The sequence below is a fragment of the Ictalurus punctatus genome, chromosome 11 (genome assembly GCF_001660625.3).
Source record: "Ictalurus punctatus breed USDA103 chromosome 11, Coco_2.0, whole genome shotgun sequence".
Lineage (NCBI taxonomy): Eukaryota > Metazoa > Chordata > Actinopteri > Siluriformes > Ictaluridae > Ictalurus > Ictalurus punctatus.
Genome location: NC_030426.2, coordinates 18,531,316 through 18,552,780, shown reverse-complemented (window position 1 = coordinate 18,552,780; position 21,465 = coordinate 18,531,316). Strand labels below are relative to the sequence as shown.

The 21,465-nt window shown below is 40.6% G+C and overlaps 2 protein-coding genes across 4 annotated transcripts in view; both read right to left on the bottom strand.

Annotated features, from left to right (window-relative positions):
• Positions 1-345: 345 nt before the first annotated feature.
• cldn34a (claudin 34a) lies at positions 346-5,571 on the bottom strand. Its single transcript, XM_017479709.3, has 2 exons — positions 4,967-5,571; positions 346-3,087 (listed from the first exon to the last, which is right to left on the bottom strand). Exon 2 carries the CDS (start codon positions 2,997-2,999, stop codon positions 2,253-2,255), a length of 747 nt encoding a protein of 248 aa, XP_017335198.1. The 5' UTR covers positions 3,000-3,087; positions 4,967-5,571; the 3' UTR covers positions 346-2,252.
• A 1,743-nt stretch (positions 5,572-7,314) lies between these two features.
• Positions 7,315-21,465, bottom strand: part of shroom2a (shroom family member 2a) — a 52,140-nt gene continuing 37,989 nt past the window's right edge. For all 3 annotated transcript variants that reach the window (XM_017479711.3, XM_017479712.3, XM_047158469.2), the window contains 7 exons: positions 18,960-21,465; positions 18,499-18,581; positions 13,649-14,230; positions 11,789-12,352; positions 11,089-11,281; positions 9,510-9,782; positions 7,315-8,452 (listed from right to left, as the gene is read on the bottom strand). In XM_017479711.3, the coding sequence (XP_017335200.1) occupies positions 8,180-8,452; positions 9,510-9,782; positions 11,089-11,281; positions 11,789-12,352; positions 13,649-14,230; positions 18,499-18,581; positions 18,960-21,465 (4,474 nt within the window). In that variant the 3' untranslated portion in view covers positions 7,315-8,179. The remainder of the gene's footprint in view (positions 8,453-9,509; positions 9,783-11,088; positions 11,282-11,788; positions 12,353-13,648; positions 14,231-18,498; positions 18,582-18,959) is intronic.

Below are 21,465 nucleotides of genomic sequence, written 5' to 3'. Positions count from 1 at the left end.
GCAATTACACTAAACATCTTTACTGCATTTACTATAAAATGAGAGATAACCTGTAGAACAACACGACTTTTATTACTGTAAACAGCTGCACAAAGCATTGTCATGTACATAATGAAGACAAATATAGGAATGGAATTTAGGTTATAGGAAGTGGGGAAACCTTACATATATAGTGTCACTGCATTTTCTGTTCTTATAAGGAGCTCTCAATATTAACAATGGGAGGGTTACTCATGAAAATGTGCTTAAAACAAGTTTTCAGTATATCTGTTCCGACTTTTAAAAATGTGTGTGTGTGTGTGTGTGTGTGTGTATATATATATATATATATATATCATTTAAAAAAATTTTTTTTACCAAATATACTGTAATTTCCTTCATTTGTTAGTGTTTGTATGAAAAAGATATCAAAATAAATCTTTTCTGAAATTGATACATGATATAGAAAGTCTTAAAGCTAGCAAAATTTCCATCTGAAGCAGTGTAACGTGTATTGCATCATCAATATTATTATCACCATTTGGCCATGCCATGAGTAAGAGTACATTTCCATCAAAGTGTAATACATGACCTTAGCTCTGTTGGCTGTTCACATAAACCTTGTGCTCCTCACCTAATTAAGTGAGAGATAAGTGAGAGATAAAACACTATGGTGTGCTTTTATAGAAAAAGAATCAACAGTAGAGTGGTATGTTGAGCAATCCGTGACTATTGTGGTCAAAAATGCTTGAGTTTTTGTGCTTTTTTTTGTTGTAGAAAACCACTACGAAATGTTTTGCTCAGTCTTTCGCAGTGATGTTTGTTGGTAAATGAGACGTTTTCACTGTTTGGTGCACATGAATCGAAGGGGGATTTGGCTGAATGCGCATTGTCATGACGTCACATGATGTGTCTTGGTCCAAATCTGCAGAAAATCTGCGGTAATTTTGAAAAATTGCAAGCTCCTCCGAATATTGCTGAGTTTGCTTGATTTTGTGTTCATTTTTGCTATCGCAAAATCCTGGAAGGACTGGATGAGGCTCTATACTACGCGGATTCACTCTTCCCATCACAAAAGTCGATTATTTCCCAATTACAGCAAGTCACAAAATGCTTTATTCCTCTTACACCGTAGTAACTGACCAACGATGACCATTGTTAATTTATTAAAAGGATGACACAGAATACATTTTATCTGTTTATAGTTACATTTAATGTTATGGAACATCCGTGAATCGACGTACTTACTGTTAACACTTATGTGAGAGAAGGTACAAACAGTTTTCTTTATGAGCCTCTCTCTCTTTTTTCTCTCTTTCTCTCTCTCTTAGAGTTATGTTAAAAAGCACTGACACTGGAGTCTCCTTCAACACCTTCTTCTACACCTTTAATATCTGTATACCATGTTGATATTTCTGTAAAGCTGCTTTGAGACAATGTCTATTGTAAAAAGCGCTATACAAATAAAATTGAATTGAATTGAATTAAATGGTAAATAAACTGGAAAACTTCACCAACGATTGTACAAACCTGTGACTTGGCCTGCAGCTAGAATTACTGCGTGAGCTGCTGTAGAGAATTAGCACCTTGTGACCAATCAGATTAGAGAATTCAGCAGCGTTGTGGTGTGGTATAATACACTTTCATTCAATGCTTATTCGAAACGCATCCTTTAAAAGACATCCTTTTCACAATGCTCTGTTCACTGCACACTGTCAAACACAATTAGTCCAGCATGCTTTGTGTATTTTCATTAACCCGTTACTGTATTTTGGGTCAACCAACATCACTCATAGGAAAGAACGTAGAGGATGATTTAGTCCTGTTAAACTAAGCACCTCTGCACACAACTGTAAAGGCACCTCCTACAATTTTGCAACACAGTAGCAGCCCCTGAAAGTGCTAAAAGCCTCACTTGTCAACTTCATAGACAAAACAAAATGCTCAAAGAAGTGGATTAATAACATAAATCGGATGCAAGAAATGCTGAATTTCCTTAGTGTGCATTGCATATCTAATTCATAATCCTGTTTAGTGTATATTAGTGTACATAGTGTATAGGATAAACCATGAACAGAAGTGGGAGCTGTTGAAAGGTAAAGAGCACATCTGATATCTAATGGCATATAACCATGCGACAGGGTGGAGTGAAATCTGATTGGTTGGGAAGTGTAAGGTAAACATGTTAAAACAGCAGTACATTCCATGGATTTGAATTGACTCAGAGGAGACTAGATGGCACAGATTATTTCCTAAATGTCCAGAAATCTACACTACAGCTTGTCCTCTAGCTTTAATGCTAAGTTATCTGTCCCTTTTCTCATACTATTAGTGTCCAGAGCAGCAGTACTGAGGTTTGTGTCTCCTCGGTTTTTCCCCTCAGTTCCTCCCGTGCCGTGTTTGCTAGATTTAGATTGACGTGTTTGGCTGTAGGCCAGGAAGAGCAGCCCACTTATAATGAGCAAAACAGAAGAGCCAATTCCTGTTGTGATGCCCAGGCCAAGCTCCTGTTTATACGGTGCCGGAGGTAGAAGAAACTCTGGCGGGAAATCGATTGTACGATTCTCCAGCACTGACCTCGTGTTCCAACAAACAGGAATTAGCGAGCACGTCGAGGTGAGGAAATTCAAAGCACCTGCCGAGGAGAAGAAAAGTCTGACGTGCCCGCCATCGATGTTGAAGTAGGCAAGTCTCACGGCGTATCCTGCAACCAGGTTTGCAGCGATTCCCACAGGGATGGCCATCATACACAGCACCTGTGCCGCAGCAATCTCTGGAGGAACGAACGAGTCTCTGATGTTTATCCTTCGGCAAAACTTAGCCGTTTCGAGGACGTTGCTATAAAAACAAGCCCTCCAGGTGCCGATCCAGGCCATGCCAGAGGTGATGATAGACTTGTCGTCTACATACCACACTCTCCAGTCATCCACTCCACTTGTGGCAACTGTCAGGATGAATCCTACTACTGACAGCACCAAACCAAAGAACTGCCAGTGGGCCGTGTGGACCAGGTAGCTCATTGTTTAGATACATAGACCAGAACTCATTCAGTGATGTCTGTAAACGTTGCTGCATGTAGCCTTCTGGAACATTCTGCCATTAAGCTACCTATGAACAAAATATCAGTGTCACTGTCAAACAAAACAGAGTGCTACACTTACAGTAAGTGTTAGAGGTTGAAGAAAACTGGCTCTTAAAGGAAGACTTCAGCCACAAATCTACTGAATATTGAAATATGTGTGAAATGCTTAGCGATTCTGGTGCAAATTTGTTACTCGGTGCTGTATTTCCGTGAGAAGTGAGCGGTGACACACACACATTGTTAGTGCTGTTACAATGGAGTTTAATAGGAGAAAAAAAATATCAACAATCTCAAATATAAAGGATAACGGTTGGCTTTTAAAAACAAAAGAGCAAAAGCTTGTTCTCTCGATTAAAAATTTCGTTAGTCGAATGGCATTGTGGGTAACGTAGGGTAAAGTAAAAATACACCAGAGTGTTTAAATGCGAAAGAGGTTTAAATGATAAAGTCAGCCCGTGTTTCGTTATAAAATAAATCTTGGACATGACTGAAGATCACATGCTAATTATAAAGATTAATATGCAAAGCGTTCAAGGTGTTTTTTTCCTTTAAGAACAATAACCACTTCGCTTTCATGTACAATAATATCAGTGTGTAAAACAAATATCAGGACAGAATTCATATAACATAGACACGGGTGAAGAAGCTGTGCACATATGAGTCATTGGCTAAATATAGACATTCAAAAATAATTCCAGACAATTGTTAGACATGCTTCTTCGGATAAAGCAAGAAGAATAAAGACGTTTCTTGGTGGAGAATTCTTTTAGAACACATGATAAAGAATGACAGAAATTGCAGTATATATATATTTTTTACATTTAATATTAGGTTCAATCCACGTCTATCTGTCTGTCTATCTATCTATCTATCTATCTATCTATCTATCCATAAATCCATCTATCTATCTATTGGTCTATCTATCTGTCTATCTATCTACCCGTCTATTTAACCCTCTATCTGTCTATCAAACTATCTAACCCTCTGTCTATCTATCTATCCATCTATCTAACCGTCTATCTGTCTATCTATCTAACCTTCTATCTATCTAAGTGTCTATCTGTCGATCTATCTATCTGTCTATCTATCCATCTATTTAACCCTCTATCTGTCTATCTATCCATCTATCTATATATCCGTCTATCTATCTATCTATCTATCTATCTATCTATCTATCTAACTCTGTCTATCTATCCATCTATCTATCCCTCTATCTGTCTATCTATCCGTCTATTTAACCTCTATCTGTCAATCAGTCTATCTAACCATCTATCTATCCGTCTATCTAACCATCTATCTATCTAACAGTCTATCTATCTGTCTATCCATCTACCTAACCGTCTACCTGTCTATCTAACCATTTATCTATCCGTTTATCTATCTATCTAACCATCTATCTATCTAACGTCTATCTATCTGTCTATCATATATCGATCTATCCATCTATCTGTCTATCTATCCGTCTATTTAACCTCTATCCGTCTATCAGTCTATCTAACCTTCTATCTAACCATCTATCTAACCATCTATCTATCTATCTGTCTATCCATCCGTCTATCTACCTATCTAACCGTCTATCTATCCGTCTATCCATCAATCTAACCATCTATCTATCTATCTAACCGTCTATCACTCAATCTATCTAAGCTTTTAGCAGGTCTCAAATTGTGTTCGATTTCTCTGGCTACAGAGATCTTCTTGACTAAAAGCTTCTAGCTGTAGCTTCTGTTCTTGTTTAATTGTGAGCCATGAGCACTTCAGGAGCCTCAACAGTCTACTCGGCAATAGATGATCCTGTCAAGAACCTAATTTGACAATAATCCCACATGACTACTTTGTGTAAATCTAATTAAAAGATTACTACAATGTAAGGAAAAAACAAGAGTCTGTAGAGGAGACCTTTACCTCAGCAAATGCCAGCGTCCGAAGTGACAAAAACCTCACAGTCATAACGCAACTTCAAACACCGATCACGTCTTAGTCGATGCTAAACTGTAAGCAAACTTAAGCCACGCAGATCACCGCTCTGACTTAACCCGAGAAGATTAGAAGTGTAGTTAATGATTCATCGTCAGATTCACTAAAGCTAATCAGGCAAGGAATTGCTCACTCCCATCACTGTAGAATAATCTGGATGGTTCTCTTTTGTAATATTATGTATGAGGCATAATGGCTTAGTGGTTAACACATTTGTCTCACACATCCGGGGTTGGGGGTTCAAATCCCATCTCTGACCTGTGTGTGAAGTTTGCATGTTCTCCTCGTGCTTTGGGGATATCCTCCAGGTGCTCCGGTTTCCTCCACCAGTCCAAAAATGTGCTATAGGCTGATTGGCATTTCCAAATTGTCCATAGTGTGTTACTTCGCACTGCGATGGGTTGGTACCCCCTGCCTTTTGCCTCGAATTTGCTGGGAAAGTCTCCAGGCTCCCCCGTGCGACCCGGTGTATGATAAGTGGTATGGAAAATGGACGGCTATGGTATTGTCATATATTTATAAATTTTAAAAATGTTTTCCAGTGTGACTTGCATGTGATATGCTTTATTGCAACTTTTACAGCACACTATACTATTTTGAGCACGTTATACTTTGTTATCTAACTGAAATAGAAGTGACGCAACCTTCCAAAGCTGATAAATAATCAGGTGATTGGCTTGATGAAATAACTCAGAAGGAAAGCATATGACTTGAATAATGCAGTGGAGTTATTTCAATTCTCCTGGTTTCTGAGTACCATGTTAACTCATTGACAAAATGTTTAGCACCAAATTATCAAAACTTGTCAAAACATATCTGATGATTTTACCAACCTTGAGAGCGAGGCATGACAAATGTATGGTTTTTTCCTGTTTATTTGTGCCACAAAAGCGGTTTTTAATTTGCCATCACTACTTTCTACAGTGTAGCCATCGCTCTCTCTCTCTAACAGCCCAAAGTGTCAGTGAGAGAAAAAGAGCCCAAAATCTCTTTTTAAAATTTAAAATACAGAAATTACACCATGTCATATAGATACCAAGGTAAACACAGCATGGTATATACATGACGGTATATTTCCCCTAAAATGAATCCAAGGGTGTACACAAGGGCTCAAATCTCTCTCTCACACACACACACACACACACACACACACACACACACACAGCCCCCCTGTACTGCTAACTATTGTGAGACTCTCAGCTACTGCGCATGTAAACAACTCACCATGACCACACCTTCCTGCTACGGCAGATTAAATTCTTATCAAAGTATAAACACATACAAACTTTGAGTATTTCATAAACTGCTGATCTCCTGGGATTTTCACACACACATACACAAAGTCTCTAGAGTTTACACAGAGTGGTGCGAAAAATTATATTTCACTATATTATATTAGCTAATGTTTTGTGTTATAGCAACCTTGATTTTTTCTGGTTAGATCAGTTGTAGATTCATTTCAGGGAGTAGGTATACAGCCCCAACCATAGTTCAAGCCCAGGGGCCCCCACCACCCTAAATCTGCCCCTGACTAGTACCAGTCCCAAACCCTACATTACCTGTATGGATTCAAGCCATCTGCTAAAAGGACAAAGAAAGGGGACGGGTAAAATGCTTTCGTCACTGCTTCCAAGTGCTGCGTCGTTAGGGTTGAGCAATATGATCTGATGACCCCGTAAGGGAAATGTCAAGTATCATGATGTTTTTACATATACATATATTATACACACACACTAATATATATATATATATATATATATATATATATAAAAAACCCTTACAGGTTATTAAAAGGGTTCACGGTGTGATAAACATGCCAGCTCGTGTTATTCTTCCTAAACTGGTGAAAAGCAAAGCTATGGCTGAGAGGAGGAAGTAGGTAAAATAAAAAATAAACTACAATAGCATGGTGTGAATAATCAACGTGATGCGGCTTGATGTGAAACTGCCACTGCAGTCAGACCTGCTGTTATAGAAAATGATTCAACACCTTCTGACCAATCAGAGTTGAGAATTCATCAGCACTGTGGTATAAATACTACTAAATTAATACTTCCATTTGTTATACCGTGCTGGAAAACTTTTTTTTATGGAATAACACCATTTCAAATATACAAACAGCAAAAATACTTTTCTGCAAAAGTTACGTGAGAGACTGCTATTTAAACACTGCCATTAGATGAACACTATACCAGGATCTGGACTTGTGGCTTGAAAATGCTGATCTAAAAATGTTATGTATTGTAGACGGAAAAAAACATGACTCGAGACATCACTGAGCAGAAGCCAGTCAGTATTTTATAGACAAGCATTCAATTGTCAGTGAGAATATTGTATTGCTCAGGTAGTCCCTCAAATACTTGACAAATAACAGGTTTTGAGGTGGCTCTAATTCCAGCGTGACTCTTTACTGTGTATATAAACACGTTCCTTTTTAAAAACACATTTAAGCTAAAAGGAATGTTTTCTGGCTAAGACCAAGTAAGTGAAAGGGTAAATACTAACATATTCTAGGTCTTATTTACAGATTTAAAAGTCTACAATAAATTACTATAAAAAAAAAAAAAACCCCAACATGAAATTGTTTTAAACATGACAAGGGCAGTGACCGATGCGATAGGAAATAATGCACCATAGTGAAAAAAGTTCAATATGGGAGAAGGGTTCGGAATACGAGCTGTAAATGGTCATGTTAGAGTCTTCTACGTGTATGCTAGTGTAAGGGATGAATGGAAAGTGATTTGTACCTTGTGGGCAAGCCAAATGTAACCATCTTCCACCGCCCACTAGTGGTCAAAAAGTGAAATTACAGAAACACTGGACACTGAAAGAGTAACTGAGACGAGGCCGGGGTAATACGTCAGATACACAGTTTCATGGTCTTAACAAGTTATGTTAAGCACTTTAAAATGTTTCATTTCATCCAGTACAGCATGGCTTATAATCACGATAATCACAGTACTGAACGGTAACGATGCAGCCCAAAGTCAGTTGTGGTTCTAAAACAGTCAAGAAGTGGTACAGCTCTGAAAACAACGGCAGCATGAGGGTCTCAGCAATGCCGGAGTCTGATTAGATCGGTTCTGACTTTGAAATCGGGACGCAGTATCACTTTAGAGTGTAAAGTCCATTTGCCATTTCTCAGAAGTGTGACCTCTGGTCTGGAGGTAAACTGTCCATCAGACAATTGAGCTGTTCCTCGCCAAGTTTGATCTTATCCTCCAGTTTGCGCTGCTCGATGATGAGCGCGGACTTCATCTTGACGAAGTGCTCGTAGTCGGCCAGGTTTTCCTCCTGCAGGTAGCTGGCCAGGATGTCGTAGACGACCCGTTCTCGCCGGTCCAGGTTGTCCTTCAGCTCCTTGGCGTCGTCGTGCTGCCGGATCAACAGCTTGCGCTTCTCCGTCAAGGTACGCTGTAGAGGCAACAGAAGAATGATCAGGATGCCATCAGAGTTTCTAACAGCGAAAACTTATAAGATATTTAAAGTCTGTTCACCATGAATATCTATTACAAGCAAGTCAATCAGAATATAATGTTCGTATACAATCTCGCCTCGTGCACAAGGTAGTGTTCAGTTTATAGAGCTTTATGTAAGAAACCAAGCTGATAAACGTATGTTTAATGAAATCTAACGGTTCTGCAAAAAGTGTCTCATTGTATTCAGTTGTAAACCAGTCCCGCTAGGATTTAGCAATTTTGCGATCGCAGATATGAACGCAAAACTCCACGATATTCGAGGAGCTTGCAACATTTTAAAATTACTTAATTAAGATTTGGGCACGTCATGTGACATCACAACGCACATTCAGCCAAAGCCCTCTTAGAGTCACGTGTTGAACATGAGTACAGCTAAAAGGGTGGCTGTGGCTTAGGTGCTAGAGCTAATTGCAGGGTCCTGAGGCGAGACACTGAACCCAAAGTTGCTCCCAATGGCGAGCTAGCACCTTATAGTGTGTGTGTGTGTGTGTGTGTGTGTGTGGGTGCTTGTGTGTGTGAGAGAGAGAATGGGGTGAATGAGACACAGTGTAAAGTGCTTTGAAGAACTGCTAAGGTTAAAAGGCACTACATAAGTGCAGAAAATTGACCATTTAGCTAAAAAGGTCTCGTTTACCAACAAACATCACTATGAAAAACTGAGCAAAACAATTTCATGCAACTGATTAAAATTGATCAATTTCAGTATTTTTCCGCGCAAAAAACTCGCATGACAGCAAAATCGAGCGTTTTTGGCTGCAACAATCACTCAAAAAAAATTATAATAAATAAATAAACAGGCAAAATCCTGTATGAACTTGTAATTGTGTGAAGCTATGCTGTACTTTCACTGATAGCCCATGATCAATATGCCTAGCAAACACGTGCCGATAAATAATGTTTTTCTTATTTCACGTCACATCTTTACACGACACTCATTCCCAGTACGTAATCCACTGAGCTTGTCTCGGCTGTTTCCGATGTTCTCTGCTCACCCTCTCCTCGAGCGGTGCATCCTCCTCCAGGCTGTTTAGGGCGTTCTCTACACGCGCCAGTCGTCCAGACAGAGACAACAGAAGGCTGACCACTTTGTCCAGGTCCCCGACGAACATGCGGAATTTCTCCAGCTCGTTGGGTTTGCAGACGGCCTGCACGGTGGCCTCGACCTCCTCGCCCAGAGCGTTGTTGTCCTGCATGTCCTCCTGCAGACTCTCTCTCGCCTCCCGCAGCACCTGCAGCTTCTTGCTCAGGCTCTCGATCAGCTCGTGCTGCAAATGTAAACAGAGAAATGGTGTGTGAATATAGTCAAAATATCCTACTGCAACTCTCAGAATCTTTCCTGTAACCTGAGTACGTAATCTTTATTTACTTGAAGAGATGTGCCAAGTTTGACTAGGAAGGGGAATAAATATATATATTATGTATATATATATAAAGGACATGTATGTGCCTCGTTGTGAAGCAGTTCTTACACACCAGGGGTCAGTTCCAGACAGCAGCATTTCTTTAGTGTGTGTATATATATATATATATATATATATATATATATATATATATATATATATATATATATATATATGCGCCTTAACTGACAGCAGTTTGTTTGAATGAAGATTAAATTGTAAATACATTTAAACTCCACATTTCACCTGGACTGCAGTACATTAAAAATACCACTAAGCATTCCATAGAGGATTTCGTGGAGTTTTTTGTGATTGTTGTGGCCAAAAATGCTTGATTTTGCCGCATTTTTATTATTTTTTTTTAACTTGCGATGCAACTTGCAGAGGAGATGTGCTATTTTGTGAATAATTACTTGAAGTGGCAAACTTGCAATTGCATGAAATTGTTCTGCACAGTGTTTCACAATAAAATTTGTTGGTAAATGACACCTTTTAGCTGTACTCATGGACTACATTTACATGGACAGCAGTAATCTAATTATTGACCTTATTCTGAATAAGACTATTGTGATTAAGGTGTGTACATGTCTGTAATACACGTCGATAATACGACTAAAAGAGGAGTACTCCACATGTCTTAATTCGATTTGTGTTTACTTCGAGTATGACTTTAGTCAGATTAAGGTAATTAAAAATGCTGTTTACATGCTAGTTTCTTAATCAGAGTATCGTCTTAATCGGGTTAATATCGGATTATTGTTGTCCATGTAAACGTACTGATGTTCGATGAACGTCAATCGAAGGTGGCTTCGGCAGAATGTGCGTTGTGAAATGGTCACGTGACGCTTCTTGACTCAAATCTAGTGTCATTTTTAAAAAATTGCAAGCTCCCCAAAATATTACAGAGTTTGCTTGATTCTGATTTATTTCTGTGACCACAAACAAAAAAAATCTGAGGAGAAAAAAAACAAACAAAAAAACTAAAATCCTGGAGGGACTGACTAAGCATCTGTGTACACGACAAACTTTAACCTACATTTAGCTATAGCTTATATACACATAAGCTATAGAAAATAAATCAAACAAAACTGATTGTGTCAAATGTAGTTAGATTTCCAGTTACTGTTTGTTTTGATATAGTGTTGGGGTGAACCAGCTGATCGTGCACTACCTTCTTGTTGGCGAGCTCAGTGTCATTCTCCTCCTCCAGTTCCTCTTCTGATTCGAGCTCTACACTCTGCTCCTGCATATCCTTCATTTTAATAAGCAGCTCTGCTTTGGGAGCCGACGTGCTGTAATAAGCTGAGCTGGTCACCAGAGCAGCTGCTGTGGCCGCCACCGCTGCCATGCTCTCCTCCTCTCTCCTGAAAAAAACGGTGACGGTATCAGTACTGAACGATAAAAATGAACTATTGTGTTGTCAAAAAAACAATACAGAGAAAGATTCACAAGGTTGTGTGTGTAAACATGCTTGTGTCCACTTTATAGGAAGAACTGAAATGATTCTTTAGTTTCACCATTAACACAAATCAAAAAATTTAAATTGCCATTCTGCGTTCCGTCACCAGGGGGCCACGGCTTTCATAACATAACTGCCGGGTAAAAATAAAGACCACAACATACATAGTAAGTTTAGTATTGGAGACAGAAACTATTTAAAAAATAAATGAAATAAACTTGGAAACAAATTTCATTCTTATGAACCACAGAGAATTCACGCCACATGAATGTCTAGCCTATGATTCATAACCAAGACAACACATACAACCAATCATTACACACACACACACACACACACACACACACCACAGTGCAATTAAAAAAATATAAAAATAAACAAATATAAAAGAAGTGTAAAACCATGGCCTGACCTCTCTTCAGAGCTGCGTGAGGGAGTCAGTTTGGGTGCAGCTCTCCTGCGTTGGTGCGCCTCCTCAACCAGCTGCTCTCCTTCTGGGAAAATCCCTTCCATCAAGTCCATAGTGGTCCTCCTCTTACTCTGGTCCAAAATGTCTGCCAAGGACTTATCTCTGTCTATGATGTCTCTGGCCAACACCTCTCTCTTCTCATCTTCCTCAGAGTGCGAGGAAGCACTGAGGCTGGCCGAGGAGACTCCGTTACTGCGCTGATCCACACAGGGGTCGTTCTGTGGCTCCTGAGGTCCCGAGACATCAGTCTGAAGCTGCTGCTCCTTCTGAGGGCCCATGGCTTCATTTTCCTGCTCTCTTTGACGTGTGTATGTGCAAAATGGAGAGGAGGATTGCTCTGGGGCTTCCAGACTGGACAGAGACAAGACTGCGGGCCGTGAGCTGAGGGGTGTCTCGGGGCTTGGGTGAAGGTACTGTCGATTTTCTTTCTCTGTACTGCTTTCAGAGTGGACGATCTTGATGGGCACTTTTTTCACAGTGGTGCTGTCGTCAATCACCTTGTCCATCCTAAAACAGAATATATGAGGAGAAATCAGACAGAGACCAAAAATACATTAAAAAAAAAAAAAAAAGCAGACCGGAGATTGCACCTGTCTTGGAAAAACAGATGACTATCTCTAAATAATACAATTTTCATGAACAATATTCAAGATTAAAAATACACATTCATTATTTAGAAATGCAAGTGCAGAGAAACTCCAAATACCTGTAGAGTAAGCATGTGCACAAACACTGTCTGATCCCCCAAAGCACCAATTTTCACACTTGCCAGTTCCCACTCACTAGCTTGCTTTCCCCTAAATCACATATGGGTTAAAAATCAGGGAGGTTGAAGGCTAACAAACGCTTCATCTGATACATATGAAGCCAACCTCTGCATCTTTTCAAACTGCTGCTCAAGCTCAGTCATGAGCATGAGCTCCCAGAAGCCCACGATTGGCTAATGTCATTCAGATTGACAGGGGAGAGAGTGTATACCCTTGCTCCCCACCCAGAGGAGCTCACTTTTGCTCTCATGACTCCCAGCCATGGATGGCACCGGCATCGTTGCCATTCAAACTCACTCGCTTTTCAGTTGTGATACTCAGGACCCTTAGTAATATTATACTGTCAGATGAATCATTTAGTTTTGCAAAACAAAAAAACTAAACTTCTTTATATCTCAAATTTATAATAAAAATGAAAAAAAAAAATAGATTTGAACATTTAATATGTTATTTGTTATAATGAGTAACAATGGAGCTATTAAAGCAAAGTCACCCAACAAATCTATATTTTAAAAAAAAATTAAATTAATAAAATGTTATGTTAAGTATATTCTTATACTGATATTAAATATCTTGCTGCTTTCAAATGACAGGGTTTCCGTCCCAAATGACCAATATAATAGCACACTCAAACCTTTGGACTCCTCCTTGTGAAAGGAGTTCTGGGAACTCACAGAAAGGCTTGTACAAAAATACTGCTGCTTCGAAGGAGAAAAAAAAAGCAGAGACAAACAAAAAGCGAGACGGAGAAATTCCAAATGCGAGACTTGCATGATGAACAACTGTAGCGGTTAGTGGCTGTTTTCAGCACAAACGTATGTGAAGAAGCCTCTTGTACGAGACTGAGCACAACAAGAGCAGGGTCATAATTAAATCATCGCTCTGAAGAACAGCATAGCTTCCAGTGAGCGTTTGTAGAGTGCAGCTGAAACAGAAACCCAGCTGTGGCGTGCCAGTGGAAAACCTTCATGAGCTCCAACTCATCATCCTGCTGCATTAAGCGGTGTTATTATTAAGATCTGGAGGAATGTCTTACCTTCCTGTGGCTTCATCCTGCTGGGAGACAGGGACAGGGGGCTTGTCAGTCAGTCTCTGGGGAGCGAAGTGAGGTGATGGCGAACGCTGCCCTTCCATGCTGGGTGGAGTCAGGTGGGCAGGAGACTCAGGAGGAGGAGGAGGAGGAGGAGGAGGAAAAGAAGGAGGAGGAAGGGGTATGGTCTCCAGTTGAGTCTCCTCCTCTCTTTTTGGACCCTTGCTATGCTCCGGGTCCTTCCAGGACACTGGGGCGTGGATTGGGGTGTCTTTAATGGGAGAGTGAGAGACACAGGTTTCGCCCCATGAGGTCAAGAGAGGAGCAGCGGCCTCGGGGCATTTGTACTTGTCCAGGCGTGTCGGAGGAGGTCTCGGAGAAATCGAGCCGTTGTTTTTTGCGTTCGAAGGTGGATCAGTGAGGATGCTACGATCGGGGAAATGTTGAGAAGGACCAGCAGGTTGTGGAGGAGATTTACGAGTGAATGGTGGATCTGAGACGTTTCTCTCAAACTCGCCTCCTGTCAAAAGTGGCGCTGGTTCTTGATTCGGCTTGGGCAATAAATCCTTGTATCCTCCGTCACTTAACCTGAGGGAAAATATGTATAGATATATCAGTACATGTACACCGGCTGTGCAAAAGCATAAAATGCTGAAACTGTGAATGCGTTTGTGCTTTCTCATGCACAAAGCTTCACTGTGTGCTGTGTAAATCGATAGGAGAGCAGACATTTCTCCCACATTTCACCATCTCTCCATGGTAACTCCCAAGCTGGTTGTCATACCCAGCATATTTCTGTTCCCACAAGCCTGTCACAATCCGGGTAATGAATGTTCTTTCCCTGCAGCCACCGTCCAACAGTACTCTTTTCTCCACTCAGTCTCAATTGTTTTGACTGTTTTTTTTTTTTTATTATTCTCTTTTTGCTGTCAGGGATTGTAGATTTATATGTTGTGGCAGCAAAGAGGGACAGCGAGCCTCTTGTGGAGCTGTTTTATGTAGGAATGGTGGGTCACTGAGGGCCTTTTATAGAACATTTCAGACTTACAAAACATGCTTGGTAGAGACCAGAGCTATAGGCGGACTAAATATTTCTGCAAAAGTAAAATCAGATTTCTAATTTTCATTTTTTCATCATTTAAAAAAAAAACTATACAAAACGCACACAAATCATTCATACATTCAAGGCTATGTATGTACAGTAAAATATTTCTGATCATCGTTTGAAATCGTATTCTAGCCTGACCACAATTCACATCCACGAAGACGGTTCAAAAACCTGTAGGGGACAAAGAAGCAGCAGCTGGACTTCGCAAAAAGAGACGAAGTATCATTTTGACTGAAGAACAGAAAAGAGAGGGGGGAAAAAACAAAAAAGGATAAAAATATATATATCACATATAAAAAAAGCCACGTAAAGACATGCACAGGCTGTTATAGGCATGAACTACACCACCAACACACATGCTGTAAGAAGAGCTAGACAGTTTTGACATGCAGTTTGATGGTATAGTATGCATCCCTCGAGTTGGAGTTAAACATACATACAGAATGGCAGAACAGACATCTGACTGCGTGACTTGTGTGTAATAGGTGTGCTGGGCAGAATAAGTGTCTTTAATGTCAGCGTGCATAGACATGCAGTGAGCCACCGATTAAATGCTGACAGTCTGTAATCACAGAGTGCACAGAAACAGGAACGACACTAACCAATCACAGTGCTGGTCACCAAGTCGCACCAATTTCAGACATTATGAGCTTCCACATTACTTTGCTACGATAAGAATTATTAAGCTTCTCTGTCACAGCTCAGTAAATTTACAGAGCTTTTCTCTCAAACAAGCGTCAATCCTTCTAACTAAAGCAGTGCTACTTACCACGAATCCTCCAGACATTAAGGCTCAATATCAGACAGCGCACTCACCATGGCTGTCTCATAGTATCGAAAGATCTGGCTGCCTGCGTTGACAGGTGCTTCCTGGAGCACTGGATCTCTAAGCTCACCTGGGTGGGGCCGCTCACAGCTTAACCCTGGTTCTATATTAGCTTTTGTCATGTAAGTTAGGTTGCGTGACACACTAAAGTTAAGTGAAGTGGGCAATTTAAACTAGATTCTTAACAGCTCTGAGTGAATTTCACTTGAATGAGCTACCCAAAAAAAAAAAAAGCTGAGACACACATATCTGCACGCATATTAAAAAAAAATCTGCCTAATACTGAAATGTAGGGTTTTGTGTAAAGATGATCACTAACAACATGTCTATGTAATATACTTTTTTTTTTTTTTTTTTTTAGCTGACTACGATATAAAAGGCTGCGAGTTAACCTACCCAGCCATCTATGAGCTTCAAAGCGACTTGTGCACCAAACGAACAGTAAACGTGCTCTTCACAACACCTCAATTACAGGCAGGGGAAGACATGATAATTTTATAGGGTGCAATTTAACAAGCTTGTGATGATGGATGTTTGGTTTAGTGGGCAACATGCTAATTAAAGTAAACCACCCCTTACTTTTACCCGAAGCAGACAGAGAGAGAATGAAGAGAAGCCTGCGAGTCCGACCGATAATGCAGAAAGACGGAGAATGTAAAATACCTGCAAGGTCAATACCGTGATCAGAGAAAACAGCACAGAGAAGAAGCAGAAATGTACCATATACAGAGCAATTCTAACTCATTATATATATATATATATATATATTTATTTATTAATTAAATGCTGAAAATAAAACTTCAGACTTGGCACTTGCATTTGAATTATGGCAGCCATTTTTTTTTGCCCATGAAAATGCAATTTTAAATGATGTGCTTTGCAGCTGAATTTGTATGATGTCATTTTAATTATGTACACAGGAAATGGAATTGCAAATAAGTATTTTCTAGTTAGTATGTCTAAATAACACTCAGTTTAAGTCTTTACATATTGTGTTGCTTAGTAAAGTACCCTTGGTTAAAACTGTCTTAGCAAAACAAAGTCAGTAGTATGCTGTTGGACCAAACAGCGGCCCCTTTGTCGACCTCATAGGCCTGACTACAGTATCGCTTTGACCCAGCTGTGACAACACAACCATCCTCAGTGCCGGGGGTTTGTGTGATGAGGACATGACTTTGTGGTGTAGGCATTTGAGGGCCTGAATTGGTTAATTCCAAAAATGTTACAAAGTACCTGATTTCACATGACCACTGAGAACATGAAGCTGTGTTAATGAAAAACAAATATTTGACACCATTTAGTCATCATTGACGAGAGCATTTCTTTCCTCTGTACTGTGTTTTGCTCATTCCCTGAGAGAGAGCACTGTATTGTAAAATTGCATTGACTTCTCTGGTCATTATACTGTACAACTCTGAACAACAATATGCAGTTGTAAGCTCTCCGATTCTACAACGTACATTTTCTCAAGGGCAAATTATGCAACATAAACTGTGTGAAATCCCATGCTGTGTGTGGATATATAGAGAGCAGTTTCAACACACGGATTCGACAGGTGAACCAAACACGTGCACTAGTCATCTGAGGTACTATGGTCAACATGCAGTAAAAAGATTGCTCTCTGAAACGTCCCATATTTATATAGCACGTGGATTGCGATATTCTGAGGTATTGTCTTAAAGGAATAGTCACGTTGCAGAAGGTTGTCACGGAAGTTTATAAGACAGTTAGATGTCAGCATTACCATACTGTAAAGTAACCGAGAGATTCGGTGGCTAAAATCTCCCTGCTTCCAAAGTGTATACATCTGCTGCAACTGAACATTTATTTCATGCCAAACTGCAAACGTCTCAATGTTTAATCTGGTGAAATCTGATGCTTAAAACGCCATACAGAACCATGTGAATATCAAAAACATGTGAGACCACGTAAGGAATAAAAGGCTTTTGTGTGTGATACTGTGCTGTGCTAATGCATTACCCATGCACAGAATAGAGTCAGTGCAAGCTGGATGTCACACTTGTGCTTTATTTTCTGAAGACTAGTTTCTCTCCACACAAATGTGATCTGCTTTTCCTTAAAGTCATCTTCATTTAAATTTGTTTAGGGGGAAATTTCCCATGGTTGAAAAGACAGGGCATCATCGATTAGCTCCCCTTGTCTGATATGCCTGAATGCCATATTGATTCGTGTAACTGATGATTCATAATTTGGTGGCAACAATACTTGAAATTAAATAATTTTAATAACTGTGTGGTGGTCTGAGAAAACCTTTCAGATGTTGCTGAAAAACAGGGTTCGAGGTTCCTCTCTCTCTCTCTCTCATATATATATATATATATATATATATATATATATATATATATATATATATAAAATTTATTTATTTGTCGGTCTGTATAATCTTGGCATTGTCTACCAAACAACTTGCAATCTTTACATTGGCAATAGCAATTCTTACATTTGCACTTCCTCTTCCTCACACTCCAACTCAGCCAAAAATATAAACACAAACACAATCCTATTTGAATTTGCATTTTCACTGAGGTATAAAAAAAAAAAAAATTTCATGTGACTAGCTGTGTTGTGACTTTGCGATCAGGTCCTTTAAGGAATTCGGTAAACTGCTAATTTATGACAAATTTATTTGAAACCCTTATTATGCATCTCAAGTAGTTCATGTTGAACCTTACTCCACCATTCTCACTCCAAGATAAATGACATGATCGTTTCAACAGATGCATATTTCATCAACAGAGTCAGTAAGTGTGAAGGTTGTAATCTGACTAAAATACAAAAAGGTTGAAAAATATTTACCTGCCTACTGAGACCTTTGATAAAAAGCACCCATAAAGCAGAAAGTTATCTGTAATTGTAGGAACATTACATATTTGTTTGCATAACAACAAATAGTTTACCCACCTCGATGCAGAGTTGTCATGATCAGAGTGTTTTCTCTCAGGTGGGTAGTACTCAGCTGACTTCCTTCCTTGCACGGGGATGTTCTGAAGAGAATAGAGTACAAAAAACATTTAATATTCTAAGGCATGTATCAATGCATGCTCTTGTCTTGGAATGGTTTTACTGTTTAAAGTGGGATTCACTTCAGTGTATACTGGGTGAGTTCCTTGACACCTGCTACTTTTCTGGACTGAAGGCGTGACGTTTTTTTTTTGTTTAGACACAGCTTAATGTTTGACTATGGCCCTACCTTTATTCTCGTACTAGTCATTCAGCCACCCTGTCTAAACAGCATTAAAAGCAAACAAGCTTTCTAAAAGGGCAAAATGGAGATAAACCTACAAATAAGTAATACGCAATGATAAGGCGTGGTTTTCAGATAAAACGTTAGTTTTCGGAAATGTCAAAAGGAAAACACTAACCTGGCCATAGAAGTCCTCTGAGGGAGAGGAGCGTGACCTTTCATGGTAATAGGCAGGCTTATGCTGCTCATCCACTGCTGGATCGAGGATGTTATCAGCCGAGTGGTACCTTCCAGACGTTCTGGGATCCACTTTTCTCTGTATGTTCCATGTGGCCTCATACTCTGCAAAAGTGCCCAGTCTTTGTGAGGAATTTGATCCACTATCTGTTGCCTTACTGTTGCTAACCTTCTTGGTAATATCACTTTGTCCAGACCGAAACGATTCTCCAGACTTGTCCAATCTGGAGTCTTCTGATATTTGCAGATTTTTCTTCAACATGGGTTTGCGATAAGCAGGTTTTCCTGTTGCCTCAAAGACTTTATGCCTGTTGACTAAAAATACGTCATTATCTTGTGCAATTGGCTCCTCGTCAACACCAACCTCATTAATTTTTTCAGGCTCAGAGAAGGACCGTACTTTCTTCTCTACGGGAAAACGTTTTCGGCCACATATACGGGGCACGTTGTTTGTACCCGAAGCAGGCTTACTTGAAGGGACCTCAGAGACGCTTGGCAGAGAAGGTGTATCCTTGCGGGAAATGGACAGAACTTCAGATCCTGGGTGCTCTAGTAGCACTGGCTCCAAGTCCCTCCTCCTGAAAGAAGTAGCTTTAAGGACTCGAGCTTGGGCCTCCTTCAAATGGTCTTTATAGGCACCACGGAAGGAACCTTCAGAGGAAGTTGAAGAGATATCTGTGGACTTCCAAATGGAAGGCTCTTCTTCAGGATCAGCTGAGCCACTCAGGACTGCGGCACTTCGACTCTTCTGAAGCTGAGCTCTCCTCATCTGGATCTCATTTCGCAATGTGGTGGCAAAACGGTCACTACGTCGAACCTGCCTGCCATTCTGGGGATCAACGAATTCCTGTTGTCCATCACCACTACCCACTTCACTTTCTACGTCAACCAATCTACTGCTGTCATATGATAGAGAGTGCAGCATAGGGGTTTTCATGGGGCATACTGTAGTCTCACTTTTAGACGGTAAATGTTCTTTGGAGGATTCTCCCAATCTGTAAGATTCAATGATCTTCCCCTGCTGGATGTGCTTGATGAAATGGCTCTCGGAGTTTGTTACAGCGTTTTGCTTCTGGAATCCTCTTCCCTCCGACGATTTAGTTGCTGCATCATCAAAAGAAGACCTATTAACTGCCGTGTACACCCGATGCTGGCTGTCAACCTGTCTGTAATATCCATTGCCGTCTTGGTTATTTGGGTGCTGTAGTACCTGAGATGCGGTGAACCTGTCCTTGAGCTGTCCTTGGGAGCTTATGGAAGTTCTATCACCTCCACTTTGAGCGATTTCCATCAGAGAATTAGCATTCCTGTCCTCCACCCGCAATAAAGAGGCCTGGGATCCTCCCTGAGAGGATTGTCGAGATGTGACACAGTAATACCTGTTGGAGCTTTGACTGTCAGGGTTTTGGTCAATAGTAGTGCTGGACAGCGATGCAACATGCCTTCTGATCTGGTTCTGGCTATAGTGTGGAGCATGGTTGTTGGTGGGTAACTCTTGCATGCTGCTATAGCAACTCTGAGACTTGCCTGTAGATGGGGTTCTGGGCGGCGCATGGAAAGTGCTCTCTTCACTGTACTGACGTTGATGGTAGGCTAAGCGAGTGTAGGACGGATCAGTGCTGGATGGTGAGTATTTCTTATTTGAGTTTGGAATAGCAGTTGGTTGACTGCAGTCATCTGCAACATATGGATTAATCATGCCACTTTTAAGTTGCGGGTTGTAGTTTTGGCTCGTTTCAAGGCCTGACTCGGTTGCATGGTGAATCCTTTGATTACTTTCAGACATCTCTGGTGTAGTCTTTAATCCTTTGCCCTGGATCTTTGACTGGGTAGGAATCCCAGGATTCTCAGGGTAACTGGAGACCAGACCCTTTTCATGAATCTTGGTCACAGCAAAACTATCACTGCGTGTTGGTGGTGCAGGAGGTGGAGGTGATGGTGCCATGGCCTTCTTCATATCAGGAACATGCCAAACAGGCGCAATGCTGGACCTTCCAGAAGTAGAATGCCGGTAGCCTGGCTGCTCCTCTGTTCTTGGGCTTTCTCGGCCAGTGCTTACTGAAGGTGGCTGTAGATAACCAATTCTGTCATCCTGTCGGGCCCCTTCACTTAGGCTGTGACCGGGTCTGCCGTTGCTAGGCCGACTTCCCGAGTCCCACTGGTTAACTTTATACAACATATTCTCTGTAGAAGCTGCGTTGCTTCTGGACAGCGTATAATCAGGCGTCCCTGAGCTGGTTGAAAAGGAGCTATAGGCAGAATCTCTTTTTCCGCCCACTAAATGTTCAACACTGTTGCCGTTAGATTTGCCCGGAGACAGGCGTCCAGGTGGATAGGGGCAAGAGCCGTGTTCTAAACTATCCATGCTGCCCAAGGAGCTGAACTGGTCCGATACTCTGCGCAAATTAGGCTGGTCCCAACCAGTAGCGAGGTCAGAGGAGAATGAA